This window comes from Siniperca chuatsi, linkage group LG6, assembly GCF_020085105.1.
Source record: "Siniperca chuatsi isolate FFG_IHB_CAS linkage group LG6, ASM2008510v1, whole genome shotgun sequence".
Lineage (NCBI taxonomy): Eukaryota > Metazoa > Chordata > Actinopteri > Centrarchiformes > Sinipercidae > Siniperca > Siniperca chuatsi.
The window spans coordinates 12249033-12270753 of NC_058047.1; the positions used below are offsets into that span (position 1 = coordinate 12249033).

The following is a 21721-nucleotide window of genomic DNA, read 5'->3' on the forward strand; positions in this document are numbered from 1 at the left end:
GTGCTGCTTTGGTCTTGAAGGGTTGAATGCTTATTGTGTTTATTTTAGAGGAAGGGGTGAGTCCAGGGCATCGGGCAGGCTGGATGAAAAATTAACAAGGTACACATTGAAACATGAGCAGGTGTGTGTATGTGTGTGTGTGTGAGGGATAGAGAGAGCTAGTTCCCTAAGTATGCATGTTTGGGAGGGGGCAAGTAAGAGAAAGAAAGAGAGCGAGCTGGCAGGCAGTGGCCGCCCTGTAATGAGACAATGAAGAATAAGCTTGGCAGTATCAGCAACAGATCTGGCTGTTCTTCCTCTTCCTTCCCGCCTGCCTCTGAGGTGACCTTTGCCCGCTTCCACTAGTCTCATACACCTATAGAGAGAGAGCAAGAACGATAGGACGATAAACGATAAAAAATGCAGAAAAGAGTGGCAGGAAGGTTAGTAGAAAAGCAAAGAGGTAGACGGAGAAATGGAATAGAAATAGATGAAGAAGAAATAGTAAAATTCATGTATCTTATACTTTTGTTGTACTTGTGAGTTCAAGACAATTAGCCAAGGCTTACTAGACTAGGACAGCAAATGAAGACAAGCTGCAAAAAGCATTCAAAGTCTTTGCTGAAAAGTTGAGTTTTTCCACATTGAAGTCCTTTTTTGCATCTTGACTGCATGTGTTCTGCTGGTATACCCTCCAAAGTTTCTGTTTTGGTCTACCAGCCGAGACAGCCTTGTTAAAAATGTTGCCAATTGGATGAAAGTGTCCACAAAATGGCTGAAATAAAGAGTGGAAAAAAGAAGGCATGACTCTTAACGAAGCCTGAGACCCTGACGTTCCTCATGCGACTATGATTCATGTGATGAAGTCCACACTGAGCTAATGCTATGTCTCTGTTGTTTTTGCCAACTGCTTATCTCTAGATTGTCCCTGACAAACAAGTCAATTCTCATTCCCACACAGCACTCATCGTCTCCACCAGTAAATAATACATTTGTTTAGTGCTGTTAAGATCTATACCCTGATCACTGTGAACCCAGTTTTGCATGAGGCACCTGTTAATCAGCTAGTCAATGCAAGCGATTTTTTCTTGCAAGTAGTAAACCATATGCTCTCCCTTTGTGTGCATGATCGCAATAACTAACCAACATTTAACTTTTTTTTTTTCTTTTTGTGGTTGTTATTATGGCGCTTACATTTTAGGAGGATTATGAATGCCTCAAATTTCTTGTTTTGTTCTGTGATGATACTTATGAGGTGCTACTCCTTGCTGTGTTGGGATTCTTTAGCTGTTATTGGTGTTATTGGTGTGTATTGGAGGGCAGACTTGGCACAAACAACAAATCAATAGGCGGATATTGACCATGTGTATGGCCCTCATACCGCTGATCTCATTGGTGGCTTAAGAATTTTTGTGTTTTTTTCTCAGAAATATTCCCTTTGCTGTCCTTCAATGACTCCAGCGCTTCCTTTCCAATCTTGGAAGATATCTATTATCACTTTTCACCTTTTCCTCCCCCTTCCCCACTTTATACCTCCATATTGGCATTTGTATGCCTGCCAGACTATTGCCAGCCTTCTATCTTTCTCACTCCGTCTTTCTCTCTTGTAGAAAACGTTCCCTCCAGAGGAAATTCACTCAGATGAGAGTTTATGGCCTCTGAATCCTTTGATCCTCTGAACCTGTAATGCAGTCATCATGTGTGATTGGAGGATGAAGAAGGGGGACACAAGCTGAGTGGTAGCAAGAAAGATGAAGGAGGAAGAGGGAGAGAGAAAAGAGGTGGTGCTGATGGAGCGAGATAAGTGGAAGGAGCTTGCCTCTTGCCAGGGGTGGCTGGCTCCTGAACTTTAGCCATCAATTTCATATAATTCCTGCTCGAGTAGAGCGACCCTGGCCACCCTAGACATCTGGCCACAGCCAATATACTGTAAGACACTGGGGTAGAGTAAAAAGGAGGGAAAAAGGGAAGAGATGAAGAGGCATGGAGAGTGAGGGGCACGTAGAAGAGGGGTTAGGGTCTGGCTGATTGGTTTATTACTGGCTAGAAAGTTTAGATAAATGGATCCTTTGTTGCAGCAAGTTGGCCAGGAGACCAAATTGAAAGATCAGTGTCTCTGAGATGTTTTTACAATAATAAGCACTCACTTGTTTGATTGTCCTGGTGATTTAACCTGTGGCAGTAGATACCCTTATGTTTCCTCTCATATCAGGTAATTTTCAAATCTGCTCGTTAATGAGAAACTGACAGTGGCAAAGTAGAATCTTTCTTTTTTCTTCTTCTATCAAACAGCCAAAGCCACCTTCCATGTCTAGAACCCCAAATACGACAAATGCCATTTATACTCTATCTGATGGATATATAATAAAATGTAATATACCTGTAATAATAAAATTATAAACAATTTAATCATTCAGATCAGTTGTAATATAATTACAATGTGTTTAATTTATTTCCTTTGCCTCCACTTTATCACCTCAAATAAGTCAACAATTTGTTGCTACATGTCCAAAAATAATTTAAAACCTATATATAATTCAACTTGAAATTAGTAGTTAGATTTCCTGCATCTGGTTCTTACCTTCCTTCTAATCTTTCATTATATTTCATTAAATGTGCACCGTTATTTTGGTTCCATGTGAATTTGTTGAATAATTGAGAATGTAAATCAGTTCTCCGCAATTCTGCAATTACTGCTGTTCAGAGTACGTATGTATGCACATATTCATATTAATGTGCAATTGGACGATCAGTGCAGCTGGACATGGGATGTACTTGCCCACAACAGTTTCTAATTAAATTGACAAAACAAAAATAAAAAATAGCAATATTAATAATAATAATTACATATTGGAACAGTACATACAGTATTTTACAGTATAAGATGAGCATGTGGAATCCAATAAAAACTTCATTATCAATGCAATAATAATGTTCAAAAATCAAATCAACAATCTAAACTATACTAGGATAGCACTTTTTGCTCCACACCTAAACAGAGAATGAGAGTTGGGAGAAAGAGATGGTTGCTGTGGAAACAGTGTGAGTGACGACCTTTGGAGTGGCCCAAACCATGCATAAAGAAGAGAAAGGGGATATGGCCTGGACCACCAGCGTCATGCATATACATGAGTCACCAGCCCAGGTGACTGAAGTCGTACAACACAGAGGTCGTGCTGTGGGCCCTGCAGGATTGGCAAAGTTGATAAGACTTAAAGTCCTGCATGCTTCACAAGTCCTGTGCCTACGCTTCCTGTGGTAAAAATTGGATGATAAGCTTAACAGCATGATTATTAGTATTTCTTCTATGACGAGAGGATGAAACTCAACTGAGATTGAGTAAAGGAAAGAGAAGACTTACATGCCCCTAAAGGTGTAACAAGTCTCAAACAAGGTATACAACACAATACACAATCAATAAAAATATTCTAATCTTCTAAAACCCAAGACTTTATTATATGAGTATTGTTAGAGCATTGCAGTTCTTAATGAGATGTAAGGTGTACTTATCAGAGGGACAAACAGAGAACAAGAATGTGAAGGAAATAGCAGTCGGCGAGACCAGTTGGAAGATGCTATCCAGGACTTCTTCATGGTTACAAAGCTTGTGTTCTGGAGTGCAGCCCAGATCCTACTGGATTTAACAGCAGCTGTTCATATTTAAAGAATGTTGTGCTTCTTGGCCCTTAAAGGGAAACGCCACATCCAACATGTGTTGCTTTAGCTTCTGTCTTTCCCTTCTTCAAACCCATACACCCACATTTTCGGTCACATCCTTCTATTGAAATACATGGCGTTTAAGCATCACATCTCTTTGTGAATGGGAGTGTCATTGCGTTATTACAACTGAAGGAGAAATAGTTTTTTTTCATTTGGTACACTATGTACAGTATGTGTTTTTCCTTTCATTTAAATTTTTCGCAGGTTCTTTTTACTGACGGAGGAGAAGATTTGACCACTTACAAATGTCTCTGTCAAATGTTGCTTTATAGCAGGAAATGATGGTGGAATTGCAGCGTAAGTCTTCTGTTGTCCGCTTTTCCTCCTAAGAGTCCTACTTGTTACCCACCTTATCAGCATTCTACCCACAACCTCTTGGTCTTGTCATGTTTGACTTATTTGTCATAAGTGACTTATTTATCCAACACTCCAACTGTTCTCACCCTGGTGAAGGCCCACATCCTCTGTAACAATTATTGCCATGTCCGCTTGTCATCTCCACATCTTGAAGTGACATTAAGCAATTACCAGGCAGTCTTCTGACTGGCCCTTTGCTCATTTCCAGCCACCACATATTCATAATTGTTGTTCTGCTCACCAAAGGTGCCTCCTAACCTGTCATTAGTGGCTTAATTGCACTAAGCTAATGGCCTCGTGCCCCACTCCCACCCATCCACCTCTCTCCAGATCCTTTTGTAATTACTGTCAGTCTTTGTTTTGAGGTTTTGGTATTTGTTTAGGTTAGATTAGTTGGTTTGGCATAAATGGCACAATGCAGCAGCTCTGCCATCTCAGTCTGTTGTTGTTTTGGCTCACAGTTGCTTGGCAAGCTTAGAGGAGCCTTTGCTCCACATGTTAGGAGTCTCAGTCACATATAAGCCCTGTTCACCCCCTGTTAAAGCAGTGGTTTTGACATTTAGGTCTTTTTTTCACACATGACAATACCATTCTTATTAGATCCATTTTTCTTTTTTCTACTCGCAACAGAGTAGGCACTGCTGAAGAATGGCGATGAGTTGGAAAATATTGACACAAAGGAATAGGAACATTCTCAGTTATCACGCAAACTATTTAAATGATGAATTCTAAAACTTATTTTGCAGTTGAAAGACCGCTCATGACTCCAACTTCATTGCCGAACTTATGGGGTATGCTGCGCCCCAATGAGCTGTGATTGAATGAGATGGCATACATTACATTCTCTACAACTCTCAACTCTCTAACAATTAAGCAACAGAAGTCCACATCTTAAAAGGATTGTACAGCAGCATTGCCACCCACACTGTGTGGTGAACTGACGTCAGGTTTCAAGGTGCCCACTGCGCCTCCACACACAGTCCCACCTTCCCAAACACTTCCCACTTATAGAAACACACACGCACACTCAAAGCCACCCACCACTAAACCAGACCTGACTGGTTGACGTTTCTCCACAGTGAAGCACTTCCTTTAATGGCCCCAGCCTCATCCCCTGTCTCCCCTGGAGTCCGCCTGTCTTACCCCAGATGCCTCAGGAGAGGGAGGGAGCGAGAGGGAGAGAGAGGGAGAGAGACTTCCACCGGTTGAAACGGATAAACACAATTTTTCTCCTCAACCTCTTTTCCTCGCAGGCAGCGGATCTTTGGAGTTGTCCTAGACAATTACTCCTCTCTCGTGCTGTGTCTATCATGGTGGCTCACCACATCAGGGAAACAGTCTATATTGTATGTTTTTCTTTCGAATACTGGACCCTGGCTTCAAGCATTTAAAATCATAGGTAGGGCAAGACAGCATGTCAGTCTACACTGTTTTGGAGAAACACGTCAAAAAGCCCTCTCTTTTCATCAGCTGAAAAACATCTGCTTAGATACATTCATAAAAATCACTGTAATAAAAGAATGATGAAAATGTATCTTGCATTTTTCTGCAGTAAATGAGTGAAGATGTGAACAAGAACTTTCAGTGCAGCTTCCTTGTGTTCATGAGATTTAATGAAAGTAATATATTGATGTAATGCAAATCTTGATTCAAGAAATTATGAGGAAGTAAAGGCAATCTGCTAAGTTCTGCAAAGAACTCATAAAAAGTCACTTTTTTCTATAGCTTATGTGCCATCATAAGTAAGTAGACATTATTTTGAAGCCTTGTGTTCTCAAAATATAGCAGCCTCTTATGTTATATGGACCAAAAATTAGTTCCCTTCTTTGCCTATAATGGACAGGAAATTATGCTACACACTATTACCCTGCTCAGCCTGAGGGTAAAAAATTGTTTCCTGCCTAGTGCTATCTATAAACAGGCTTTTCTTTACTTGGTTTGGTTGCTGGTATTTGCCATCAGTTCCTCTCTTCCTTGATTCTTTTGGCGTTCACATTTGACAAAACTGTGGTCATAGCTGCTACCTGTAGTGGTTGCTGCCATTTGTTCTCCAAAATATCCTCCTCTTGGCTGTCATCACTGTCTTTCTTTGGCAAACAAGCTGTCTACTTGCTGTTTAGCTCAGTGGTGATGATAGCTTTATGAATGTGGCCTAATATGGGCTGTGCTCAGATTTTAGGGTGGTGTGGAAAGTGTTTGCAAGCCACCAACAGTCAGAACTGTCAGAACAGTCAATTTGTATGCCAGACTGAAGTTCTTGTCTCTCACATATTTACATTTTCGCCATTTACCCATGTAGCCACTTAAAATGTAGGGGTCAACAGCAGGTGTCAAGGGCAATTTAATGGAACACCCAGCTGCTGTGGAAATTAAGACAGTGACCTTCTCCTTACAGGGCATTTGTGCTATCTGCATATACAGCACACGTAAAAATTTAAATAACACACATACATTTAAAAAAACAAACAGATTGTTTATTATTCTTTCTCAGCCCAGCAACCTATAGGGTACACAGTCAACCAACAGTTATCTTAAATTCTAAAGGAAACTGCTTGCCTCTGTAAATGCATATAAAACACAAAGAACAAAGAACAACCCTGTGGTGTCTTCATATGGTCAGAAAGCTGACCCAACAAACTAATTTTGCAGTGCAATAAGCAATGCTGCAAACTTCTGCCTTACTTTCAATGTACCTGACTTTTTCAATCTTTCTTTCGCTCTCTCTTCCTTTATCACTCTTTTCCTCTGCCTCTTTTCCTTTCTCTCATCTGGTCTCTCAGACTGTTTCTCTCGGGTTGTATTTTGGAGATTTGGATGTAAATGTTGCCCTTGGTGGCTAGATGTGCTAGGTGTGAAGAATACCAATGGGACATCAGACGTCTTTCCGAGAACAGAGCAGGGGGGTAGAGGTTGAGTGCTGGCTGTATAATAACCATTATTCAGCTGAGATGGCTATCCGGAGAGGGCTATCGGTGCCTGGGCCAGAGACACTGTGATTAGATTTCCCCTGTGTTGCTATTCTTCTCTGTCCCTGGATATTTCGGTGTCACTGTTCCCCTGTCTCCCTTTGTATATTTCTCAAGCAATTCAACAGGAATCCCACTGGTCATAGAATTCAGGAATGTCATTGAAGGATGCATTGAGAGGGAAAGGGAAAGTACAGAATTTGTTTGTAAGATATACATTTGGCTATATACCATCATCTCCAACTGTCAACCACAGACAAGAAAGCTGTAAGTGAAACAGACTGGTGTACTGTTTGATTGGAATAAAGACCAGACATTTACACCTGGTTTCACACATTCTTTTCAATAGCTGCTGGCTTTTAGCTGCTTCACTTCACAGCACACAAGTGCAGAAAAACACAACATAAAGAAAGCAAGTTCATGGTCTTGAATGTACTCTGAGTTAGGAAATGTTTACTTGGTTCTTAGTAGTCAAGATTATATAGTCACTGAAAAGAGAACCCTTTAAACTCAAATATGTGGTCCACATTTTTGAGGGAACCTTGTAGACTCAACCATTATGGTGACAATTGGGAGAACTATGCTACCCTATGCTGATCATTGGTTGGGGCCTCAACCAACGTCTAGTTAGTGCTTTACACATGTGCATGTTTGGAAATTTGTTCACGTCATTGCAGTAAATGTTCACACATAGCATTTGCTAATATGTACATGCATAGACCATTCATACACATATGTATTATAGAAAATAGACTACCCCAGCAACGTATCCTCATGCAATGGTTCGTAGATATCTTTGTGCATAATCCTACGAATGTCCAGCAACCAGCAACAAGTGTACCGGACCTTCTGTGACAATAAACACGTGGCTAATGTGGTGAAACAGTTGTAGTTTGGTTAAGTTTAGGCACCAAAACTACTTGGTTAGGTTTAGGAAAAGCTCATGGTTAAAATAAGTAACGTTACTAACTCACAGTAAGTCATGTGACATAAACATGTAAGTCACGTGAAGTAAATCACGTGACTTAACTTACGTAGGTTACGTAACTTAAAATAAGTAAGCGTAACTTAAAATAAGTCAATATTGACTTTTGGTTTCACATGAAACATGAACTCCTGGGTGAAACTCCTGTGTTTGAGAACAGCCTGACCCCAGCTGTACTACAGAAACTCCCTCTTAACACGGGCACTCTTCTCTTGTCTCTGGCCTGCCTGTTGAATGTGAACAGTTCTGGCTGAAATTTTGGTGCACAGCAAATGAAACTGCATTGTCTAGAGTCCAAGCAGCTGGGTCTGCCCATTAGTTAAACATCTATTTATTCAGACTGCATTTATGTGTGTGAAAGAGAGCCTTCCATCGGTATTCTTCATCCTCTTCCACTATGTTTATCATCCTCTCTCTCTCTCTATAGTTTCTAATCTTAACCTTTGTTTACCTTTCTCTCTCTCTCTTGCTCCTCATTTCCTTTGCTCTCACCCTGTCTCTCTCCCAGCAGTCCCTCTGTGGTATTAATGCACACACCTGCTTAAAGCCTGTGTCTCTATGCTGTGGCGCTGGGTAATCAGTTAACCTGATTACGCTGCTGATGAAATTAAATCATTTCAGTAAGTGAAAATAATAATATGAGTAATAGGTGCGGGGGACGGTGGAACCCCCCACGGCATTTGCTGCAGTCCCAGCCAGTTGAGCTTTACCTCTCTCTACTCTATGAGATTATTGATGGCTCAGAACAAGCAGCTTTGAAGCCACTTTGTCAGACATGTTGACATCAGATGGATGACATGTGTAATAATAATAATAATAAAGATCCATATACAGTATAATATCCTGACCAATGCTCAGGACTAACACTGCCAGGTTTAGTGGTTCAGTTGCCTGTGAAGCTTAAGTGGTAGAGTTGAGCACTAACACACCCAGGTTAAGTGTCATGTGTAATACTATATAGCTAATTGGGTAATGCATGTTACCAGCACTATGGAAGTCGCAGGTTTTAGGTAGGTCGTTGGGCAGAGAAAGGCACTGGAACTGCCAGGTGCCAGTATTCAAGGTGCTGTAAAGTACATTTGATAACACAGTATTGTATGTGCAGCAGATGGTGACCACTAGGTAATTATGCTACTATATAGTGGGTATAGCATAGCAATAGGAATTTCATGGTTATATTTTACATTTTCATTAGGTCCACTCATTCATCAGTATACTGTTCTCGCTGCTCTGGAAAAAGTGAAAGTGCCCACCAAATGGCATATTTAATCACAAAGCCCTTTTGGTTAGAGCTGTGGGAATCTATACCTACAGACTGTACCAGAAAAAGAGATGGTTTGGTAATAGTGAATCACTCGAAATGGGATTAGTCAGGAGAGTTAAATGGGTCTAAAGGACGGACCTTTTAAGAGGGCTACACTTAGCATGATAGAAAGCAGAACACAACAGCAGGCATGAGTTGGCAGATTAACAGCCAGGCAGTGGCTAAGCTAACCAGAGGCTGATTAAAGGCTTTGCACCTGTCACTTCTGTAATGATATTAAATGGCAAAGCTAAATTAAAGACAATTATGGATAATGATGGCACTCAAGCCAACCCAAAAAACCAAAAGAGAATGATAAAAATCTAAATCTACACAAGGTCAACTAGAGCCTGTAGGAGGCTTAGCTTTGGAGTCATGCTGATCACGCCAGCTGTTGTATGGAGTGGACATGTACTGTTTGCCATAACAGTAACCTTAGGTTACTGTTCTTCCTCTTGCATGACTTGAAAGCCTACTCTAATTAACAGATGTACTGAGCAAGTTGCAATCTTTGTAAGCTGTCCAAATGCTGCTGAATATTTTCCAAAGTACGGTTATCTTGTGTGATAATATGCATTCTTCATTGTTGAAAACCTGTTTTTGCAGATAAATGGTTTTTCATCTGATTAACTACAGAATGGTTTCAGTGTTGTCTTTGCAAGGCCTTAGTTATTGCTGCCTAAGTGCTAAACATCACAGCAGTGGAGAGACCAAGATGAGCTGCCCAGATGCCAGTCATCAGCATATACCAACAAGTATACAAGCACTGACCAATTTTCGAATCAGTAGGATGCATCAAAAAGACTTTTGTGGGAGATGGGTTGCATGCTGGGAAGATTAAGATTTTTTTAACCACCCTTACCTCCTGCTGAACCTAATGGGTGAGGCATGTTTGATATCCATCAAATCAGGAAGATGATCATCAGATAAGACTCAATTACATAGTTGTTTTTTATTTTGTCATATTTTAGCTTTAGCATTTACACTGTGATAAAGAAAATTTAATCTAAATGAATATATGTCTGAGATAAAAGAAAAAATTCAAAAGTTGTATGATATTTTGAAAATTCTTGGCACAATGCAGGGTGTGAGTGCAGCATGTGTCTCATAGGTCTGTAGTATGACGATTGTTGGCCTAAGTGACAAAGGCTGCTTCGGGCAAAATAAACAGACGTTGTCATTTACCAATAGTGTACATGTGTTGATTCTATTTGGCCTGTGAAGATTTATCATCACAGAGAACCCCCAGTACACATCATAGAAATGCAAGTGCTACGCCATTATGGGGGACTGGCCCTTTGGGAATTATAGGATACTCCCCTTCACTGTCAGGCTGGCTAACCCTGAAGTAACACTCCCTCGTTGAGTGATCTGTTTATTTTTGCATGGCCGCCTTTGTTGACAGAGCCTGTAAGCTTCAGAGGGAAAGATGGTATCAGACTCTATTCCTGGGGAAGTAAGTAACCAGCATACATGCCATTTATTCAGGAAAGGCTGCTGGTGCTGTATCAGGTCAGAGCAGCTTTAACGATCACATAATCTTTCCATGAATCCACCATCCCTGCTTCTTGTTTACTGCTGTTTTGGTTGGTTGGTTTGTTCGCCCACCTATTTCTGCCCTCCCTTGCTCCTTCACGCAGATTCCTCTGTCACTTGCCTATTTTCATCAGTCTCAAATCCACTCATTCAATGTATGTTTTCAGCTTCATTACTGTAGTCTGTGTAGGCTTCTGTATAGTGTTTTCATACCATGAAGGGTTAGTTAATGTGATGTGAAGCACAGATAGGCTTCTGCAACATAAAATACATCAGATGTAACACCCAGAGAGCAGGCCAGACCTACCCTTTGCAGATATCGTTCACCAACAGGCAGAACTAGCTAGAGGGGTACGAGGGTGCAGCACCTTTTATGGCATCTTATACATAGATCATTGATGACACACAGAAGAGGGAGTTTGTGAGAACATATTGCTCTATCTTGTTCTGAAGTGTAGACTTGCCATTGCTTTTCTAAGCTTCAGGGATACTTGGTATAAAGAGATTATACAGGGGTGATCATTAATAATTGATGGAGAGGATACAGCACAGAGCCTAAAACAGTGTAAATGCCTGTACTTCTTTGAACCTAGCATTGAAATATTCATCGTGCTCTGCTGATGTCAGCCTTAGTTAGAGGTAACCTGTCTGGACTTAGTTTTGAGACTCTCTGGTTCTTTCTTCTGTTCTCCTGTGTGTCTTTTACTTTCCAAGATTCAATATTTCAGAATGTGAATACATATGGACCCACCCCCAATGCCATCCTTTTAATATGAACCACCTAATTGGCATGACTTAAAATGAGACAACATTGTTCAAAAATGGAAGATTTTGATATAATTGTCACTTTAATCCATCATGGTTTCATCGCTCAGTCTTATTTGTATAAAGTGGAAAATGTAATATGGAATAGCTGTCCATTAAAGGCAGACAGACCAACCTTGCTTTTAGAGTCTGTGATTCTAAAACTGCGACTCAACTTACTGTCCTAATTTCACTTAATTTACCACTCCCCAGGCGCTGACAACACCACCATTATGTCTGCAGAGTGGACATGAGGTCATTGGCTCTCAGTGACAGTGACCTCTACTGTGCCACTGGCCAGCATCTTAGTCATTCAATCTTCTCCAAGATGCAATGTGGCCTTGGGCTTTTGATGCATATTACAGCTCAGGGTACTTCCCCCTCGGCTCTCGTCATCTAAGAATGAGTCACTGCTCTGGCTCCAGTCGGGGTAGAGGTCAAGCGATTTGACCTATGGGACTAATTGCCCCAGGAGAGCATGGATTCCGCATCAGTAGAACTATCACCATAGAGCACACTACACTGTCATCTCATAACAGTGAAATAATTGCATAGTATTGAGTGTCTTGACTTGAGTGTCATTTATTTCACTGAACATGGGGAAACTAAATGGAGAAAGTGCTGGGATTACCAGGCTTTTCTTCTGGTATTACTTTTCACTTTGAAGATTGAATGATTTCAAGGTTTATAGTAACATGGGCACTATACCAATGTGAAAATTATAAGTACACTTAAGTACACATAATACTGTTACTGCAAACATTTACCTTCTGACATTAATTTGATCATAGTTTTATTACATATTTAACTCTTACAGGTTACTGTTATGTTTTCCATTATGTTAATAAGGAATTAATTATTATAATTGAGGGGGCGCCCCAGTAGCTCAACTGGTAGAGTGCGTACCATTAAGGCTGAGTCCTTACCGCAACGGCCCGGGTTCAATTCTAACAGTTCCCTTTGTTGCATGTCATCCCCTCTCTCTCTCCTGCCTTTCCTTTCTATTTCTGTAGCTGTCACTATCAAATAAAATTCAAATAATTATGACTGGCAAAAGAATTTTTAAAAAAATGTTATTTGCTCATTTCAAATGTAAAATGTACTTTCACAAAGGCAGGTACAAGACACACAAAAAATTAAAATGGAAATCACACTACACAGTTAGCAATTGTTCTAAAATGTCACACCTAGTCCTACATGTGACATAAATAAATGTCACATTTCCAAAGATCTTCTTCCCAACAAGTATGTGAAAAAAGAGCAGGTATTGGTGAGATTTTAATTTATGCAGTGTACTTGTACATTTTTGTTCCAAAATATGATGGCCACGACTGCAAAAAGGTGTAAATAAGACTCAATCACTGCTGTATAATAATTAGTTTTGTCTTATTTTAGTTAAATCACCATTGTGTTATATTTGTGATCTCAGTTCTAGCGATAATGGAAATGTATGCATAAGGATTACAAATAACTACTTTCAATGGGAACTTTGTTAAGTCATAAATGCTGGTTTTGCAAGTCAGAGGACTCACTCCCCCTCTTTTCCTGTTCTTTTCACAGAGGACCTACTTCCACCAGGCTTCCCTAACATTGACATGGGCCCTCAACTCAAAGTGGTGGAGCGCACTCGAACAGCCACCATGCTCTGTGCTGCCAGTGGCAACCCTGACCCAGAAATCACCTGGTACAAAGACTTCCTGCCCATTGACCCCAGTGCAAGTAATGGGCGAATCAAACAGCTACGCTCAGGTAAGAAAAGCCCAAGCATTATGTTGTTGCCTTTTTCCCTCTTAACTTCAGCACTTGTTTGATTTCCCAGGACATTTTTGGCAATAGTTAACATGGTTGTTTTTGTGCTTTGCAGCTAAGGTGGCTGCAGTGCCCAGTCCCCCCCCCAAATTGTTAGACAATGTGAGAACTTTGTTAGTTTTTCAACAGATTCATATCTCTAGCTTGGGAACACATATAATTGTTTGGTATCTGTTACTGCAACACTCACTGAAACTTATTGTATCACTTTCAGGTGGAAACCTTGTCAAGATGTAACCTTTTTAGGAACTAAAAACTATACTTTGTTTTTAGGGTAATGGCAGTGCAATGTGGATTTATTTAAATTAGGAGTGTGTAATCCTTACGTTATATTAAAGATGTGAAAATAACCTAAAGCTTTGAAAACTAAAACAAATGTGTGTTGACCCAACTCAACTTGGGTGTTTACTGTTTAAAGCATTTTAACAACAAATCTTGAGGGCAAGCTAAATTTCCTAGATTACAACATGAGAGTCTAAAGGCTGAGCGTTATAACCATATATTGCTCTGGCTATGTTGTTATTACCATAGATAATCATCCAAAAGATGTGATAGATATTTTCAAAATAACATATTATGGTTAAGAGTGTAACATTACTGAATCGGGTCAAATGATTCAACATCCCAGAAGTGTGTCATAGTAGACAATGAGAGCAAGGTCCACATTCTACTGACACAACTCAGTGGTGGATATGTTGTCTTGTTCCCATTGATTAAACCCCACTGAGAGGCCCAGTAAAGCAAAGTCTAATTATATAGCTAATTAAGTGTAGGCCCTGGAGTGCCCCCGAGCAATAAGGGGTAGATATTTTAGGTCGATGATTTGTTACCATTCAAAAAATCCAATGACTCCGATTTGATTTGTTGCTGCAAACGTAAATCAGCAGAGACGCCACTAAATAAAGTGTCTGTTGCCATTGAGTTCCTGCCCCAGTTGTGGCCCTCATGAGCTGTACACTCAAAATAATCAATTTGTCATCTCAATATTTATGCCTTGCCAAATACAGCAAGTCCACAGCTCCCTAAGATGCTTTTAATTTTAGATATGTTTCATGTTTAACTTAATGGTACACTCCAGTTTTGAGGTAGACATTTGACTTTTAAGCTTTCAAAGCAAAACCAGAATATGTGTGACTATTTTCTTTCTCCAGGGTGATGTTGTGCAACTTACTGAAAAACTGTATCTTGATTCATAGTGGCCTGGGGATCTCCTCTGGGGATGTTTGGTTGTCCTGAGGTGCTTTGGATAAGGCTGTCAGCCAGTGCTTTTGACTTTAGTTTGAGAACAAAGAGCCTCCACAAAGGACTCTTATGAAAAGAGCTCTAACATTAATGTTTTCACCTTCATGTTCTTGCACTGCCAGCCTTCTCCTGAACAATTTAGGTGTGGTGTTTTCTTGTAAACGAACCAAAGTTGTTTACTTTCAGCGTTTCTCACAAGAACATATTATGTGTATCATTGAGGTCTAACAAACATGTTAGTGCATGTCTCCTCATAAAACATTTCCAAAGCAATTTTTTCTTATTTCAATTTGCGCTTGGTTTATATCTATGTTCGCTTGCTAGCGGTCTTCTTCATCATTGACATTGTTGGCACATTACTACATTTGTTGGCGCGTTACTGCCACCAACTCATTTAGTTGGTGGCAAGTTTATTGTATCATTTCGGCCATCAATTTATCTTGCCAATTAGATGACATGAGTGGCGTGATGTGTCTTCACAAATATAATTGTGATATCATAGGTTGTCTGCAGCTGAATGTAATTATTGCGGTATTGCAGTACTTGGGTAATATTGTAGAATCATGGAACTTTAACAGACAATATTCAAAATTTCTGGTTTTGCATTTAAGCTTTACTATGTTGGAAATAAATAAATTATAAAGGCCATTTAAGATATTAAAGATTTATAGAGAATTAGAGAAATGTAAGAGATTTTGTTGTTTGTTTCTCATGTACATTTGGCAGCTGGTAAGCCTGTCTACTCCACCAGTTGTATATAAACATATGGAGGGTCAGCTCTATCTAAATACTGAGCTATCTGGTGACCTTGTCAACATGGCTTTGGGAGTTTTGAGCCTCTGTGGATGATGGACAAATAAATTCAGCTTCCTGCCTGTTGTCTAACCTCTGTATCATCTGTCTTTATCGGTTTCATGATTTTTTTTCAATTGTCTTTGTGTGTCTTGTCTAACTGAAACAGACTGCTGTTTTTGTTGTCACTCTCTATGTGTTTTGTCTGTATTTGTGTCTGAAACTCTGACGTGTCTCAGTACAAATCTCAGAGTCTTCAACACATTACATTTGGCTGTGACCCATAACACAAGTTAAAACTGGGGGGGACAATAAAATTAACCAACCAATAAAATACAACTGAAAAATAAGACTAAATCTTTGATATTTTACAATTGACACCAAAATAAGTTGATTTGATTTTTACAAAAAACATGCCTCTAATTAGAATTATAAATTGTAACTAGAATTTATGTTAAACAAGAAGTAACATTTGTGACTTGAAAATTCACTGCTCTTTCCGCTGTATCTGGTAATGAAAATAAAATACTGAGGTCACAAGACCCACAAGACCCAACTAAACTGTAGTTCCTTTAATTATTGCATGGCACTTTCAACCTCAACCTAAAATGAACTATGTTGTTCTTCCCCTTTTTTCTATTTACTTTCCTCTTGCTTTGTCATTTTCAGAAACCTTTGGTAAGTGTCTTGCAAAGCCCAGCAAGCCCACCCACTTTCCTTGAAACAGATGGCATATTTAAACTACTTTCCAAAATGCATGCATCCCCTGCTCTCTCCTCACCCTCATCCTCTTTTGCCACTTGTTCCCTATGTTCTGTTTCTATATATCCTTAACTTTTACCTTTGTTTCGCCCATACTCTTTTTGCCAACTTTATCTTCTTTCACTAGTATTACAATATTTTTGTTTTCTTGGTGAGATATTTAGAATACACTTTGCTCCAGCAATACACATGACTTTGTATGATTATTTTATTACACTCAGGTGTAAACGGTCGAAACTCAGCTTTCACAATAACAGCTTCACTGTCCAAAAATACCCTTAGAAAGTGCAGCATGTGCTGATAGGGGCTGAAAGAATCTTGAGTTCTTTCCAGGTGAAGGCCACTGCAGGGCCGCTGTATGGCTGAGCCCTTCAATCCTCCCCAAACTTCGGCTGGGTCGTTCCTCAGGAGAGCATTTTCTCCTCTCGCCGAATTGGCCCACATTGGCTTACAAATCTCTAGCTAAGGCTCTATTGCCCATTCTAAAGGGCGAGGGCTCAAGTGATAGTTACAGTTGGCAACAGTCTGTACTCCTCCTGACTTTTTGAACTACTTGCAAAAATATACCCAGCCACTTTAAGCTGGGTATATTTTACATACAGTTTAACCTATATGTGTATGTAGGAGGGCAGAAAAGGAAATTACTTTCCCTTGTTTCAATAACAGGGCTCTCGTAAGGTAATGTTAGCTTTGGGGGCTTGTCTTTTTTCTGTAGTCCTTTTGCTGGAAAGCTCATTCAGCAACCAGGCAGGATTTATGCTGATGAGAAAAAGGCCTGCGTCCTTAAGCCCCCTAGGCTGCCATCTTCTCTTCTCATCAGCACTTCGAGTTTTAGTATTTAGTATTTTAGTATTTAGTATTTGTTCAAGGTTTTTTTTTTTTCTCAATGATAAATGCATTTCCAAAAATCCAAAAACAGAACAAAGATAAAGGTTCTTGTGGCAGTCTTTGATCAACAGAAGAATGTGGAAAAAAAATACTCATTCAGATTGCTGTTGACAATTTCAGGGGGCTACCTGTTTGCTCTTTTGCTTCAGGCACACTCTCAAGATTCAGGGGGTCCCTCGCCTTTCTCATGTGACTCTTTGTGATGTTGAAATGCGCATACTGATCTGAATTATTCCCACCTTAAACAAAAGACAGCATCGTATTAACAATTTTGATTATATATACTGGAAGATAGCGCATCCAGCTCTTGTTTGCTAGGGAGCCGACTAGCTGGCTGACTAGTTCCTTATGTGCCAGACCATGCTGTGCTGGTGGGGCATTGATATTTGCATCAGGGTCCCCTGAGGAGCTCCTCTAGAGGTGCGGAGGGAGCCTGACATTTCTCCCCAAGTCCCTGTGGCTGCAGACCCCAGGCCCTCGCTGCCTTGTCAGCCAGAACAGATTAACCAGAGGCCAGGGAGACAGTGAGAAGATTGGGAGGAGTGCATATTCATTAAGATTAAGGTCCTTTTTAGTATAAAGGTTTATAATAATGACCTGACATTGAATGGCTCCCTTACGTACACAGATTTATGCACATTCTAGTGTGAATCATGCTGAGTTCAATGGCACTTAATCTGAAATATGCAAGAAAACGCTCACATTTGATGGCATCAAAGCTGCTTTGCAGGGACTGCCTAGGACCTCTGCAGATGTGGTAACAACAGCCAGGTTTTCCCTGAGACCCGCTGCGACACCACCAGGATCCCAGATGGGTGTCTGTGGTGAAGAGAAGGTCAGCCAGACGCCCTCTGGAGGGTGGTCAGACTTTGACACTCGGCCAATCACGCAACCCTATCCGCCTCACACACAGATGGGCAACATCTCTGGCCAGATTGCCTCTGGCCTGACTACATCCTTCAATAATATTTTTAATATATTCAGAGGGTTGTTTAACAAAACAGATGGGGTGTTCTGTGGAGCAAATAATTCCACATTTGATAATGCGAGGCGGTCAGTGGCCTGTTGAGGTATATTTAGGTCATTTTCACCCTAAGCTGATCAACCCCTGGCTGACCAAAGCTTAGAAGCGGAGCTTATGGCCATTAAGTTGCATGCCTGTAATACAGGTGGATTTGCCATTGTAATTTAATACAGGCTGGCCACTCTAGACCCATCCTGCCTGGTCAGATCCTTAGCTAAGTTTTATTTTTATCTCTTTTAATATTCTTTTGTGGAACCACTGTCTTTGAACTGAACAACCTCTATCTATTATCCCTCATCTTCCTTATTACTTTCCTGTCTTTTTCTGTCCCTCTTTTATCACTCAGTCCTTAATGAGGTCCACATGTGATGGTCTTTTCCTTTACATACCTGCTTTATTAACCTTAACCTTATCCTAACCTTAACCTAACTTTGACCTTAACCTCACCTAACCTTTAACTAGTAACCCTTAACCCCCAACTAAAATTTCATCACAGCTAAAGCAAAATAAACAAACAGCTTCTGCAGCCTCTAATCAATCTCTAACACTATAACAACATAACCTTCCCAGATCCCTATTGTCCTTTGTCTTGTGATTACCTATGATTATGTGGTCTCTAAAATCATTGCAGAAATGATTAAATTGGCCCTGTTGTTTTGCCTGGTTTTTCAATGACTTTAAACTATCACTGTGGCAAATCTATGCATATAGTGCACTATTTAGGGATATTGAACAAAGGTGATCTTTTAGGGTGGGTTTATAGAATATGAAAACCTTGCAAGTGCAAAATAGTAAAGAATAAATGGCAATCTTTTTGAAATGTTTCTGAATAATCTCATCTGACACTGAAAGACATTTAAATTAAATTATAAAATTAAATTATTCTAAATTAGACTATGATTAAGGGCAGCAAATGCACACTTTCAGAGTATGAACATACCATATAATAATATATATAACTGTATGCATATATAACTAAAATATATCTCTATAATGGTTTACAATTATTGTACATTGCAAACCAGGCAGAACTTCAAACTCAGTGAGTGCCTCCTACCTGCTGGTATCACAAAGGACGCCTCTGTATGCAGAGCTGCAACAACAATCTGACCAGAAGGTATTGAAATTTTCCTCCCCACTACCTACCCACCCACACCCCTTAATGTACTGTACAGGATATGGAAATTGCTGGCACCACTTTACATCTTAAATATCAGGTTCTCTTGATTTTATTTAATTTTTTAACTGGGAAAGGTATTGTTGAGGAGATCGCCAGTCGGATTGGTTGTCAGCGGCAATGCAGGCTTTGTACCAGACCATTGTGGTGAAGAGGGAGCTGAGCCCGAATTACCAGTCAATCTATGTTCCAACCCTCACCTATGGTCATGAGTTTTGGATAGTGACCGATAGAATAGAGATTGCGGATACAAGCAGCCGAAATGTGTTTCCTCCGTAACGTGGCTATGCTCACCCTTAGAGAAAGGGCAAGGAGCTCAGATATCCGGAGGGAGCTCAGAGTAGAGCCGCTGTTCCTAGGTTTTCTGGGCACGTACAACTGGTAGGAGACCCCGTGGTAGACACAGAACACGCTGTATAGATTATATATCTCATCTCACTCGGGAACACCTCGGGAACCCAGAGGAGGAGCTGGAAAATGTTGCTGGGGAGAGTGATATCTGGACTAGCTTGCTTAGCCTGCTGCCGCCGCGACCTGGCCTCAGATAAGCAGCAGAAAATGGATGGATGGAAGATATTGTTGTTTTGTTGGTTCAGCCAGTTGGTAGGAGGGCTGGCATATGTTATTGTATGCAACTTGCATGAATGCATGCACACACACAGGGACCAGACCTGTAGTGTTAAGCTCAATGGGCAGTGCACACCCTTGGCCCTCAGCTCTGTGCCTGCAGGCCATCTATGCTAAGTAGGGCACCTCCCATGGGTTGGCGCCGCCCTGCTGGCACTCTCAAGGGATTGCCAAGGTCACGTCGTTGCCATGAGTCATCCAGGGAGACTAAGAGAAAGGCAAGCGGGAAGAACTGTGGCGAAGACACAGAAGAGACAGAAAAACTCAGAAATAGGGAGAAAGAGAGAGAGGAATAGGGGAACAGATAAAGTAAGAAATGTAAAAGGAGTTAGGAAAAATTGTTGGAAAACAGTGAACGGAGAAAAAAAGCCAAGAGTGGAAGGACAGTTTAATGCTTGGCAGATAGGGGGTTGAAGTTAAGCTGGCTCCCCTACCCACACCCAAAGCTCTGCCTATAAGGGATCCATTTTACATCACAGCAACAACTCAAAAAGCCCACCAGCCACTGACTGGATAAGCTCAATATTTTATTGTCCCTAATGGGACATTTGGCTTACAGTCAGGCATGTAACACAATACAGACTCACAATAAACAAAGAATAGAGAAACATACAACTCTCAGTAAAATGAAACAATGGAAAGAGCCAGGAGATTGAATGACCAGGGAGGAGGGATGAAGCTTGAGGTGAAGAGTATCTGTCACAGTTAAGCAGGTTTACGACTTGTAGGATAAATAAGAACTTCAATCTGTTTGCTTTAACTTGCAGTTGCCTGAAGGTACAGCCTGAAATTCTTGTTCAGTGGGGCCTCTATTCCTTCATCAGCAAGTTTGTTCCATACTAATGTAGATACCCAGTATAGAATAGTGGCGCCACTAACTTGTTTTACTGACCTGGAGCGAACCATGTCAACTTAAGGTCTCTTGCTCTGCCTTATCACCCTGAGTTGCAGCCTTGATAAAATGCATGCCAAGACCTAGAACATCTTCAGCTCTGCCAAATGAAGCATTGTGTTCCCTCTGTTAATATGTCTAAGGCAAGCAGGGAAAAAAAAAAAAAAGAAAATGATAACGTAATGGAGTGTGCCAGTCATATAAAGCTCCCCATTCCTTTGTGATACCAGCAGTGAGACGTATTGATTTTTTTTATGAAAAATCCCCATCTCTGAAAGCCCTGTAAGAGATTACCTAATGGTTTGATAATCAAGTTCCAGTGATCCACTTTCCAACCCAAATAACTCCTCTAACTATTACTAACATTAATGTTGAACTAAACTGATGTTGTGTCTTCGTTTTTGTGTCTCCTCCAGAGGGTACCCCGATTCGAGGTAAGATGTTTAACCAACACAATGAAAAAGGGAAAAAAAGACTTAAACTGACACTAAACCAGACATAACCGCTCCTAACACCACGCAACTGACTTAATGGGGGGGGGGGTATCAAGTGGGCTTTTCCTCTTAAAAATGACACACTTCTCTATTTCTACTAACATCATTAATATGTCATCTGTGTTTTGTGTGCTCTGTACACACTGTTTGTGAACATGATCATGTGTTTCACACTCCAATGCCCCATGTCATTGTCGATGTGCAGTTCTTCCACCTCTGTGGGCCTTCTGTGTTTGTGCTGTCCTACTATCTCCTCCACATCATCAGTGTCAGGAAACTACTGAGCAATTCAAATTGTGTTGCCGGCTGGTTATGATACAGGATTGGGAAGTTTGAAAGCAGAGGGGAGGGTTGGTGAGGGTTA

At 40.5% G+C, this 21721-nt stretch overlaps 1 protein-coding gene across 24 annotated transcripts in view; it reads left to right on the top strand.

The window, feature by feature from the left end:
- The window catches only part of ptprsa (protein tyrosine phosphatase receptor type Sa), a 229772-nt gene that overhangs the window by 121799 nt on the left and 86252 nt on the right, over positions 1–21721 (top strand). For 10 of the 24 annotated variants that reach the window (XM_044200931.1, XM_044200918.1, XM_044200921.1 and 7 more), the window contains 3 exons: positions 13211–13399; positions 16163–16171; positions 21280–21297. In XM_044200931.1, the coding sequence (XP_044056866.1) occupies positions 13211–13399; positions 16163–16171; positions 21280–21297 (216 nt within the window). The remainder of the gene's footprint in view (positions 1–13210; positions 13400–16162; positions 16172–21279; positions 21298–21721) is intronic. The other 14 variants (XM_044200924.1, XM_044200926.1, XM_044200936.1 and 11 more) reach the window with 2 other exon arrangements.